We start from the raw sequence: 12,927 nt of genomic DNA on the forward strand, positions 1-12,927 counted from the left end.
GAGGGTGACTGACTCCAAACACAGGACCAAAGAGACAAAAAGAGCAGAGAAAAGGAAGTTAATGGAACACAATGCACAAGGGAAGCTAGACTACCAGAATAACACAGAAAGTGACATCTGCAAAAACAGATAACTAATACGCAATAGATCATTTTTTCTACTGAATGGGCAAAAGCAATAAGAAGGTTTTCCTACCAAGACATCTTAAACATTCAGTATCAGGTAGTCATTGCGCATCATTGCATGTTGTTGTCTACAAAAGAAGAAAGGTGGTCTAACTATCAAAACAAATTATGCAAAATTCAATTTGCTTTCATAGGATAATAATAAGATTGTCAAAGATTTGTTATTGTAGTGATTGCATAAACCGTTTTGATGTTTTGTGATTGGATTTTCTTTAAGGCAATACAAGTTTGCTCACGTCTCAGACTAGCTTTTATTTTCTGGGACCCACTAATCTGGATTTTTACAAATTGAAGATGCCAAGAGAGTTTTTTTTTACAAATTCCGTTCCATGTAAGGTTTCATCAGAACCTTTTCTGTTTTTCCACAAAACTCACGGCTTCCAAAAGATTCTCGATCAAAGTCCATTTTATTCAGAACTCATTATTTAACTATACAAAAAAACAAACAAAAAAACATTTTTTTTTCTTTGAAAGTATTTTTCATTTTTGTTTTTTCATGAAAAAGACAAGTATTAAGATCTGCATATTTTCTTGCAGTGTCTTCAACTAGGGCTGCAGTAATGAGGAAACAGCTAGTTTAACATTTTTGACAGTTTCTCTCATCTTCTTTGAGGATGACTGAGGATCTGTTCAAAGTGCAGAACACAGCTTCCAGTGCACTGCACTGCCTCCACTGAAAGCCTCTCTTACAACATCACAAAGAAGTTGAAAACAAGTGCACACATTAATAGGTAATATCACAGTACACCTGTCTATGTTTGATAAAAAGTTAGCTAACCAAGCTCAGAAGGATGTAATGCAATGCTTGTAATGTAATGTAATGCATTGCAATGCAATGCAATGTAATGTAATGTAATGTAATGCATTGCAATGCAATGCAATGTAATGTAATGTAATGCACACCAATGCTTTTTACATATGCTGCATGTAGAAGACTCTGTTCTATAAGGTAGAGTGTAGGTTGTATGCACTGCATACTGTGTTAATGTTGGATATTCTCAAAAACACAGGCAGGACTATTAACAGTGATGGCAGTGTTATGCTGGAAGTATAACTGGCATTGGCATTTTGTCTTTCTCCCCAAAGGACTTGCTTTGGATATGTTAATGAGCTTTTTCTGTGCTTGCTGAACAATGTACTCAAAGCTCTGTCTCCCCACTTTGAACACATCCTCAGTCTGTCCTAAACCAGATGATGAGCAAATTGTCACAACCTTTAAAGCAAGCAATTCTTCTGCCAGAATTGTAGATTAGGACTTTGCATGTAGGAAAAAAAGTGTATTTCTGTGCAGAATGGACTTCTTACGATGTGGTTTTCTTTACGATCAAAAAGAGTAAGATCAAACCAGTAGCTTCAGTGTGACTGCTTTATTACCACTGCGTCTATTTCTGTCCTTTTCTTGTTTAAATATGTCAATGTCTATAATAGTTTCTCTGTCTGCACACTGTTGTCACTCTTTACAGTGTGTGTATACTGTAAAGAGTGATAACTCTTTACAGTACTATAAAAATGTCAAACTACATGCTTGCATGTGTTACAGCAAACATTGTCAATTTTATTATTTTTCCAATCCACATCTTTTTATCCGGTTTACTCTTTTTTTTCTGGCAATGCCTCACTGGTGAAATCCCAAAGGTTGTGCCTGAGTGGTTGCGCTTTATCTGAGTCATCACCAAGAGTCTTCTCCTATTCTCTTGGTAAGCTGTCATTACAAGGCTTGCAGTACTTCAGCCCCTCTTCCTATCTACTACTTCAGAAACCGATTTAGAAGGGTTTTTATAAACTTTTAGAAAGTAAGCTGATTTTTTTTTCCCGATTTTGTTAATGTTTTACAAAGTTAATCTGACAAGGCAATGTAGTGCTCACTCACCAGCTCTTTAAGCATTTCAGTTTTATATTATCACTGCTGAAATGGGTTCCACGGGCAACCATCTTAGATTCCAGACTGTTTTGCTTGTCCTTGCAGATGTTTCTCACTTAGAGACAGAACTTCATGCTTATATCTCTAAATGGTAGAGGAAGATTTTTTATTTTTTTTATTCCTATTGAAAAATCTTTTGGGAACGTATGAAATACAAAATAAAATATTTCATGATTGGACAGGTAAAAATAGAAAAAATATCTGGAATTGATTAAATTTTCAGATGGATTGTTGAAATGGTGTTTAAATGAACGCTAAAGGGTAAAATATATGTTTCAAGATGATATGAAGGTATGCAACAGTTCCAAGGGTATTTTTACATTTGACTTGCAATATGACATTCTGATCTGCAATAATGTTGTTTTTTTTCAGCAACACAAAATATCGTGGTAATGTTTTTTCCTAAAACAGGAGATCGGAAAAAATAAAAACATGAAGTTCAGCAAAGAGAAAAGTGCACATAATAATTTTCTGCGCACTGTTGTTGCTCTTTACGGTAAAAGTTAGTAGTCTGCTGTAAATGCCTGTAAGTTAGGGGAGGAGGGGGAAAAAAAAAAAAAAAAGAAAAAAAAACTTTAAATTTGATTACATTTTAAGTGCTTTGCAGTAAAATATTATAATGCCAGAAACATGTTTTTACCTTAGTGACTCCAGAAAACAACGATGAATATGTGTCAGTGTCACACTGATGACGTGTACGTACGGGTCCTTCTGACTTCCGGGTCTGGATAAATAGACTGCAACGGAGCCGCCTCACCTAAAAGATGTGAGTGTAATCTCTTTCTTGTTTGATATTTTCAGAGAACAGAGATTGTTGTCGGTGTCCGGTCCGTATATTTAATAGCGCTCTTCTTATTCTCCTTATTAGGTCCAAAGTAACGTTTAAAATCACCCTGACGTCGGACCCCCGGCTGCCATACAAAGTGTGAGTTCTCTGACAGCTCAGCACTCATAGCTGTGGTTTATTGTGATTCTCACCCCCCTCCACCCTCTTTGCTCTAAATAATTTGGCGTTACATTCTGCAGTGGAAGTAATACTATCTTGTCAATAAGCTAGTTTACGAAACAGCGTAACAGCTGTTGAGTACGGCCATAAAAAAATAAAAATAAAATAAATAAAAATAAACACTTATACGAAAGTTATATCAGGAGTCGCTTGTAGTTTGCTTCCAAGCGTTGGATTATTTCGTAATCCTTTGACTTGACTAATAGTGCAAGTAGTTTTCTGAAGGTTGTCAAAAAGGTTCTGCAGAGAATTCTATATTCATGTCTTCTAACTTGGTATTTTACGAAAACTGTTGTTTGTTTTATATATTTAATGATCCTAAATTTAAGCTTTGAGTCTTCGATATGGTTAGATTTTGTACACCATTGGAAGCATGACGGTGAGGTTTGTTTGGTCTTTAATTTTTAACTCAAATAAGAAACTACAAACCCGATAGATGTGGACAATAAGACCCTGATGTAGGTGAATTGCTTAAGTACATTTGAACATCACGTTTTAAATTAAAATTGTTTTGTTTTTTTTGTTTTTTTAAATCCAAAGTCTTTGGTTTAATTTACTGAAAGTTATGTTGACCCTGCTCTAATCTAGACACAAATATGATTAGATGTTGTGGCTAAATATATTTCATCTTTAATAAAACAAGACAAGGGAGGAAAATTAAAATCCAAGTGGGCACCAGCCACTTGAAAATTGAATAAGCAATTTATTTCCCATACAAGTTTGTGTAATATATTGTTTACAGGAAACTCCTCTTGAAAGTTTGAAGGTTTCTGTCAGTTGCTTGACACCAGAAATGTAGCTCCACATCAGTTTTCAGTTTCTCCTCTACTCAGACGTTTAAACATGGATTTGTATATCGGTTCAGAATAACTTGTGTAATCTGTAAGCTTTGTTTGACATGACGCAAACTTTACAAATAATTAACAGCTTTCCTCTCCCTGATGCAACTAAACCCCAAACGGCGTTTCCCACACCCTGCCTCAGATGAGCTCACATGATGTTGTTTTTTTCTGTTGCAACATTTCTTGCTGCATCCTTACAGGTCAAAGTTATTCATATAAAGGGGTGCATGGTTGCTTGTTTATGATGGGTCAATGTAGAACAGCATTAAGTCAAACTAAATAATTCCTTAACCTGCTTTTACAAATTAAGCTCTGCTTAGCTTTTGAAAGTGGCTCCAAGTGGAGAACAGTAAGCTGTAAGTTGGTAAGACAATTGGGCCAAGCAGAGTATTCTGAATTTTGAAAGGAAGTTATTTAACAGCCAGATGAGGCTGACTGTGGCTGTTTGCATAGATAAAGAGAATATGATAATGAAATGGCAAATTAAGTCTACAAAAGAACTCAGGATGAGATTTTCAAAGGTTGTCCTCTGTTTAATCATTATTAGTCCTTAATAACAGACTTGTCCATATTTTCCTCAAAGTGGTGCTTTAGTAGGTGCTTCACTCTGCTCTCTGCTTCTTGCTGCTGCACTGACTGCTAATTGATTTTGTCCAACATGACATCTGCTCTCTTTATATTATCTCACTTGGCTATCTCAATTTAATTCAAACAAACTTTAAAATGTCTGTGTTTGTTCTGCTGTGTCCTCCAGAGTTCTCTGACAGCTGTTACTTTTAGATAAAAAGCATCAAAGTTCTGTTTTGATCATTTTTTATTTCCTTTCCTTTGTTTTATTGCTTTCAGATTAAGTGTCCCAGAAAGCACACCTTTCACAGCGGTTTTAAAGTTTGCAGCTGAAGAGGTAAACTTACATTCTATCTAAATATTTGCTCACCAGCAGGGTTCTGAACTTCAAAAAAAAAAAAAAAAAAAAGAAAATATCTTAAATCTTTGGATATTTAACGAACGATGCATTATAATAAAATAATGTTAAAATGTTTGAGTTTAAACCCTGATGTACAACACCTGGACACCTGCCTTTGCCTTCTTGTATTTGGGTGATGGCAACCGTGTCCAAAATGACACATCTGCGATGATTTAACATGACTAAAATTATGGTCTAAAACCATGGGTACCCAGGCCAGTCCTACAGCTACTAACATTTAACCTGTCATTGCGTCCCTCATCTCAATCAAATAAATGACTCATTGCTAGGCCTCTGTAGAGCTGGATGGCATGCTAATTGATTGAATTTATTTGATTCAGATGTTTCAGAGCAACGATGCATCTAAAAGTTGCAGGAAAGTTTCTCTCGTTGGCGTCGTTTGGCAGTATTGGGTATAAGGAGAGCATTGTCATTTTGTCATTTTGCTGTTTTTTGGAAGAAAAACAGCAACAGCGGACATCGGGGTGGGGGGGGATCTAGCTGATACAGTTCTCCCTACCTAAAAACAAATAATCAAATAAACATTTAATGATGATGTGGTTGGAAACTGTTTAGAAAAGATGAACCATTAAGTACTTAGTAGATGACTGAATGATGCAACTTTTTATCTTGAGTCAGCTTTAAGCAATCCAGATCTTGGAAAAAAAGAAATCACTTATATTCTTCCATTATGTGTTTTTATAAACCAACAAGAGTCCTACGGCCCAGAGAGAGATGAAGCTACTGATGTGCTGCTTTTCCAGGGCGCTGGCAGGGTGTTAATTTAGTTCATTTATGAACCAGCATACTGATGGAGTTTTGTTTTTGCCGTGGATGTTTTCTTTACACCACAACACACACAGCCCCAGAGAGGGAAAGTGATGGGATAAAAGAAATTTGTTTTAAATTAAATTGTTTTTCATCACTATTGAAGGCTTTCCCCAGAATTTGTCTCACAATTTCAGTTGTGCTCATTTAGATGTTGTGTCTCTTGGTAAAACCCTTTCCGAAATATTGATTTAGACAGACATGAAATCACAAAAACGGTTGTAGATTTGACGTTTTCATTTGTGGTGACGTTAGCAAACTGAAACAAAGACTAAATAGCTGAGCTTGACCTTACCTGTATTTCACATTTACTCTCCTTTCTATTGCCTGGTGGACAGTTCTTGGCCAACCTTATCTTTCTGGTGCCAGACTGCTCCTTCCCACCTCCCCTCTGCAAATCCCACCAGCTCTCATCCTCTTTCCGCTGAGCACTGAAGTATGGCCTTTATTGTGACCAGGCTGGCTGATTTTTCTCCCAGAAATCAAGCCCGGGTTCTTTTTTTTTCCCCCCTCAGCTTCTCACACCAAGTGTGTTAGCGCAATTTTCGTCTTTGACAAGTACAAGATTTTGCGAAGGAATTTCTGAAAACACATTTTCTTCTTTTTTTTCATGTTTCACAAACTTTGCTTGTCGGGACATTGCTACAGCATGTTTATTTATTTTTTTTGTTTGTTTTGTTTTGTTTTCCCCAAAGTGTTCCTGACTGAGAGTTTCATTGTGCAGAAGTTGTTCTTGTTTTCCCAAATGTGTGTTTTTTGTTTGCATTAAGTCTTTAGGTCAAGTAATCTATTTTTGTGCACGTTTCAAATTGCTTAGCAATTACAATTTTCTGCTGCTGACATATTGAAAAAGACTTCTGTTGAGAATTTCACTGCTGAGAATGGTGTGATTACGTGAATCTTTTTTTTCCCCCTTTTTACAGTTCAAAGTGCCATCAGCAACCAGTGCCATTATAACAAATGGTAAGGTGAAAGGGAGAAAGTCTTTCACCCAGTGTATATGCATTGGGAGGGAAATGTTTATTGTCAGTATATTTTGTAGAGAACAATTGTATGCAGCCATAATTAGGATTTGCTCATCAGAAATCTAAATGACAATATGAAATTGGTGCATTTCTGCCTATTTTGTCTTTCCAAATAGTAATAAGATGACATTTGCATTTAAATGGCTTCACTATGACTGATGTATCAAACATCAGATTTACTTTGATCAGAATGGATGTTTTGGTCTTTATTAGTCAAGATAGAATTGCCTGTTTTGGGGTTGCTTTGTCATTCTGTTGCAGCTTATTTGCATGATAACTGTCATTGTTCACATTATGTGTTTCTTTCCAGATGGAATAGGAATCAACCCTGCCCAGACTGCAGGTGAGCTATGATGTTTGTTTTTTCCGCTTTTGTTTTCTCCGCTCATTAAAACAAATAGCACATTTAGATATTTGTTTTTGTGTTGTTAACAAAAATCGTATTTGGAAATTCGAGCTTTTCTTTTGTTTTTGGAAGCCCGATCAGTTCTAGGGGTTTCTTTTAATATTTTTTTTCCAATTCCTAATGATGGTGATGAAGTTTTTTGAGGTTTGTTTTTCAAGAAGACTTTAATTAATAGTTGAATAAAACAAATAAAAATATTTATCAAAAGTTTCCTTAAGATTCCATTGCCACTTAGTCTGAAATCCCTCCAAGCTAGTTTTATAGAAAGTTTCATTACAGAGAGATTCTCACTGCTGCTGCTTTTTTGTTATGTTGAGTAATTAACCAAATTTCTGTTTTCATGTTTTTGACTAAAAATAAAAAGCTTGTATTTTAGGTTAAAATGCTGTAGTTTACAATGAAAAAATATATTTTTTCCTTTTAGCTTTCCTTTGTTATAACTAGTTTTTCAAATTGATATCTGGGGAAATAAATAAAATTTGCTTTTGTAAAATTGTAAAGAAATCAAAAATGTGATCTCAACTTGAGATGCATCACAAAGGATGTTCCAAAAAAGATTTTTTTTTTCCATTCTTACTGATCTGAGTAATTTGAAACTGAAGTAGAAGCTACCCAAGTTGAGAAATGTTGCAATTAGATTTGAGTTTTTTAACAGTTCCTGGCAAAGCTATACACATCATATTTAACAGTTAAAATAGCTCTTTTCTCATGTTACCACCACAAACCTTAATATATTTCATTGCAGTCGCGTGTTATGATCAATATTAAGTAGTGCATAATTTGAAACGGTGGTAAATGTATGCATAGTTTCTCTCTCTCTCTTTTTTTTTTTTGTCCATTTTCGGGGAGGGGGTTTGAAGGGCGCGTACAGTGGAAGGCCAGAATGACGTTTTATCATACATTTCTTTTTTTGTTTTCCTCTACAAGCAGAGGAGAACCTTCTAATGCTGTGGGCTGTAGTTATACTTGCTGCTGATAGGTACTGTGCAGATCCACTTTAAAATACTCTCGCATCGCAAATGTGTTGTTGACAAGTTCCTGCCAGTGAGTCACACAAAACATGCTTCGTCGTTTGCCTTTCAGGATCATTGAGTACACACACAGTCAGAATGTATTCATTCAGACCCAGTCTGATCTTTGCTTACATCTCACTACTTTGCACCAAACTCTGTCAGAGAATATTTCTAAAGGCAAAAATGTTGAAAGTCAAATCTAAGAATCAAAGTTCATAAAGACACAAGTCAAAAAATCAGTTATATGTGTGCTGTCTTGCTGCTCTGAAGGTGACGTATTCCCCCCAGAGATCCATCAATACAATGGGAGACCTCAGTTGTTCATCTAACAGCTTTACAGATAGTCTCAATATGTCTTCCACTGAAAATATGGTTCATCCCGAAGAGGTTGCTTTAGACTCCTCTTTCGAAACAGCAGCAAGTAGTTAATTTCACATCCCCAAACCGTTTAAAAAGTCTAATAAAAGTGATGCATACTATCTCATAATTCAGTAAAATAAGCTTAAGCCTTTTAAATTATGCATGCTTAAAAGATAAGACCTTTATGTGAGCGTTACTTGCAGTTCGTGCTCCAAAAAGTAGGAGGTTATGTACAGTGACGAGTATAAAGAAAAGGCACACTGACTCAGAATTTAAATGCAACTTACATTGATGCCTCTCTGCAAGAGGAGTGGAGGTAACAGTCAGTTTGGGTTAAAGTCGCTCCCAAACTGAGTGACGTATATTGTTGTTATCCCCAACTGAATCACGTGCTCCATGTCTCAGCCTCGTTGGTGTTTCCCGGAGGTTCAACTTTCTCTTCATTCAAGTCATCAACCTCATCAAACAGTAGTTACAGATGACTGGGTTTTCTGCATAATGCAGGGTGAGATAATGCCTGCTTCAACCTGCTTCAGGCAAAGTGGAGTCTGTTCTGATAGGAACAAAACAAAATAAAAATATATAGAGGTATGTCGTGTTGGACTTTCACATCGCCTTTTTTATCTACACTACACTGCTTTGTGTGCGGCCAAGAATAGCCTCGGTTCAGACACCTTTGTCACATTGACTTTTTTTCACCCACTGCAGCCGCGTTTCTTCACGTTCACACAACTGAGTACACAGCTGAAATTGATCGAATGTAATTTTAGTCTCGGGTTTCTCACACACTTCTCTCATGTCAGCCTGGCATAGCTGCACTAGGCTGCTTCTCTGAGGCGTAACAAAAGGTCTCAGAACATTAGAGCTGGACCATGTGGGTACTCTGACCATGCTAAACCTCTGCATTTCCATGAGTAGTTTTAATATTGTCTTGTTAAATAATAATAATAATAATAATAATAATAAAACAGAAATCAATGTTGCAATTTGTGGTGTACAGCGCTTGGTGAAATCACTCAAATTTTTTCATATTTCACCAATTTACAATCAACTTTAATGCATTTTAATTAGATTTTATGTGAAGAGTGTAGTTCAGAATTGGAAAGTAAATGGACATTTATCCACAGGGATTTTTTTTTTTTTAATGTACACAAATCTAATTTTGAAGTGAGGCATTTATATTTACCCAGCTTCCATCTTTTATGTGATATCTCTTGATAATACCCAGTTCAAACAAATGCCTACAAAACTTCATAAGTAAATAGACTCCATGTGTGTCATTTAGTTTCAGTATAAATGCAGCTGCTCTGTGAAGGCGTCACTGTTTGTTCACTAATGTTCTTTTAAAAAGAACAGCATGTTCTTTTAAGAGACAGTTTTTGCTTTTTGCTCACTGATGTTCTTTTGGAAGAACAGGATGTCTTTTTAAATGAACATTAGTGAGCAAACGGCACCAAAGAAGCCACATCAAACAGGTTGGGATGATGTTGTGGAAAAGTTTAGGCAGGAGGCTCACGATGACAGCTGCAAGGATCCACAAGGCACGTGGGAGACTCCGTCGACCTGACCTTTATAAAAGACGGAGAAGAAGAAAGCTTCCTACATGTGGAGAATCCAGCAAACATGTGTCAGAATGCTAGGCCAAATTACCATGTTTGGCCTAGCATTTCTACAATGACTCAGATGTCTAGAGTCTAACACTTGGTTTATTTGGGTTTATTTGTTTAGTGGTGCTTTTCTCCTAGATGAGGTACTCAAATGAGCTACTGTTGCCACCAACTAAACTTTCTTTAACATGGGAAGTACTCCTGAGCTACTGCTTCTGTGCTTTGTGTGTGTGGTCTGTTTTAAAGCCCCAGTTGTTGCTGCCAGATGGCTGCTCACTCTGAGTCAGGTTCAGCTGCAAGATTATTCCCATTAGAAGGAAGTTCCCCTCTTTCCTGTTGCCACATTTATACCCAGTATTAGGAACGGCTGCAGAGTTAAAATCCCAGTGTTCAGAGTTTTTGTTGACAATAAACCTCTTCACCTGTTTGAATAATAGACTGAACTCACTGGATTGTCATAATTAGGATATAGTTGGATTTTTATATAGCTGACTTTCAATCTGTTTTTGTGATTGGATTAAATTGACTGCCTACTTATGTGTGTGAATTAAATTATGTGTTTTAACAAAACACTTGTTGTAAGTAAATGCTATAAAAGACAATCTAAAATCAAGTGAGACGTTGTGATGGCAGCATCATGAAGGGGGGCTGCTTTGTTTGTCAGCAAGGCCAAAGAAGTTGGGGGTAATTCTGAAAAGAAAAACCTGAGAGTTGACTGGAGGTTTACCTTCAAGTAGGACAGCAACTAAACATATATGTGGAGTTGTGATGGGATGGTTTAGGCTGAAGCATATCTAAGTGTTGAAATGATCCATTGATCATTCAGACCTAAATCAAGTTGTGAATTTCTTTCAAAAGTTCTTCCCCTCCAATAAAGTCTGGAGGGAAAGAACTCCAGCTTGAGCTATTTTGCATACAATAATGAGCTAAAATTGTGTTCTTTGAATGTGCATACCCCAAAAGATTTGCAGTGAATGTTGTCTCCTAAAAACCACTGGAGAATGGAGAATGAATGCTTGTGTACATTGTGCATTTTTATTCAAAAAATGTTTCCACTTCACACAAATTAGCCCTGTTTTATCACATAAAAGAAAATTATGAATATTTTTTACAGGGCCTGTGTGTTATTATGTTGAAACTTTTGAATCCAACTTGTCTATGTCTTTGTATACAAACCCGTAATTCTCAAGTAGTTTGGATTTTGTGCTTAATATTTCGGTATTAAATCGTATGCCGAGAGAGAGAGAGGGTTTTAAAAAATGCTTGCTGCTGGTGAGGTGGGTTTGTTCCTGTTAGCTTCAGTGACTGTAAAAAGACCCCTTTCATCCCCAACATGAACTGTGATCCTCACAGCTCTCCGTCCTCTGTTGCAGGGAACGTGTTTCTGAAGCACGGCTCGGAGCTCCGCATCATTCCCAGAGACAGAGTGGGAGGACAAGGAGACTGCATTTCCCTGTCGATGGCATAATGACTCACACCACAGAAACACACTTACGACCCAGGAAACACCGCAGCACGTTTCATATTTATTTTTTGAGCCCACACAACTGACAGTGACTCACATAAGAATAAGCATATTTGAAGTTGCCGGTGACACACAAGAGATGAGATGTTATCAAGCAGGAGCTGAGGTTTGGAGGAACGACTAGAGAAATGACCTGAAATGCTGAGTAATAATTCTAAGCTAGGCAGATTTAGAGTAACTTTTGTATTATTTCACACATTCAACAATCAATATATAAACAGAATATCTTTTTTTATTCTTTAGTTTAACCTGCATTGTAAATATGGCAGCATAGCAGGTGATTTATTTTTGTTTTTTTTGTTGTTTTTTTTTAAATAAATGTAATCAGATTATTTTAATGAATCTTGTTACTTTGCTGATGAAGATAATTAGCCTGCTCACATTATTTCTTTCTTTTAGCTCCTATCCCTAACATTCAAAACAACTTGCATTATTGATGTGTTCTGAACTTGTGCTGTGGACCCGGTGGAAACATCTTATGAGCAAATAAAACTATAAAATTGAATTCTGCAAACACACGGCTCTCTGCTGCCCTCTTCCTCCTCAGTTTTAACCATCAGGCTGTGCTTAGGCTGGTTGTTGAATTTAAAGGATATGCATTCTGCATCTTCACCCATTAAATGGAGATAATTACTGACAGCCCACCAGGATTATTTTAATATGCAAAGTTAAGTTGGATTCATGATGATTTGATCAGGAGGTGCTGAGGAAATAGGATTTGCATTTAAAAAGCTGTGATTAGTATGCAGACACCATGAAACGGTATCACTATCCGTAACATTTTTCATTAAATGCATAAAAAGTTATGTAGTAATAAAAAAAAAAAAAAACAGAATACAAATTGCTGCGCTATGAAAACGTGCAGCCATTTGATAATCTCCACATGAAACCCTCATTTTCTACATCTGGTTTATCCTGCTTTTAATCGCCCAGATTTCCCAGTGCGTCCAGGGCAGCTCTCCTGTCCATCACAGGCACGCGTCTAAATGATATGTTTTTCATTAATATGCTATTCTTTAGCCCAGGAAAATAGGACAGGCACACCAAGTTAAGAACAAGCTGCAGAGAATAGTGCAGAAAACTCAAATGTTGCCTTTCGCTATAGCCATTAGGATGCAGACCCAGATGGGAGGGAGGAGCAGGAGGGACATTGCAAATGGATTTTCTAATTTATTTTAATCAAAGTCACTGCAGGGCAAATTCATCAGAAATCTACTTATGAAATGGCAAAAAGCCACAGTG

The 12,927-nt window shown here is 36.6% G+C and overlaps 1 protein-coding gene across 1 annotated transcript; it reads left to right on the top strand.

Annotated features, from left to right (window-relative positions):
- The first annotated feature begins 2,765 nt into the window (after positions 1 to 2,765).
- On the top strand, positions 2,766 to 12,481 carry ufm1 (ubiquitin-fold modifier 1). The gene is made up of 6 exons (XM_007555249.2): positions 2,766 to 2,872; positions 2,975 to 3,031; positions 4,801 to 4,858; positions 6,673 to 6,712; positions 7,085 to 7,117; positions 11,534 to 12,481. Coding segments are annotated over exons 1-6 (285 nt in total). The 5' UTR covers positions 2,766 to 2,870; the 3' UTR covers positions 11,629 to 12,481.
- Positions 12,482 to 12,927: the final 446 nt, after the last annotated feature.

The sequence above is a fragment of the Poecilia formosa genome, unplaced genomic scaffold (assembly GCF_000485575.1).
Source record: "Poecilia formosa unplaced genomic scaffold, Poecilia_formosa-5.1.2 Scaffold3, whole genome shotgun sequence".
Classification (NCBI taxonomy): Eukaryota; Metazoa; Chordata; class Actinopteri; order Cyprinodontiformes; family Poeciliidae; genus Poecilia; species Poecilia formosa.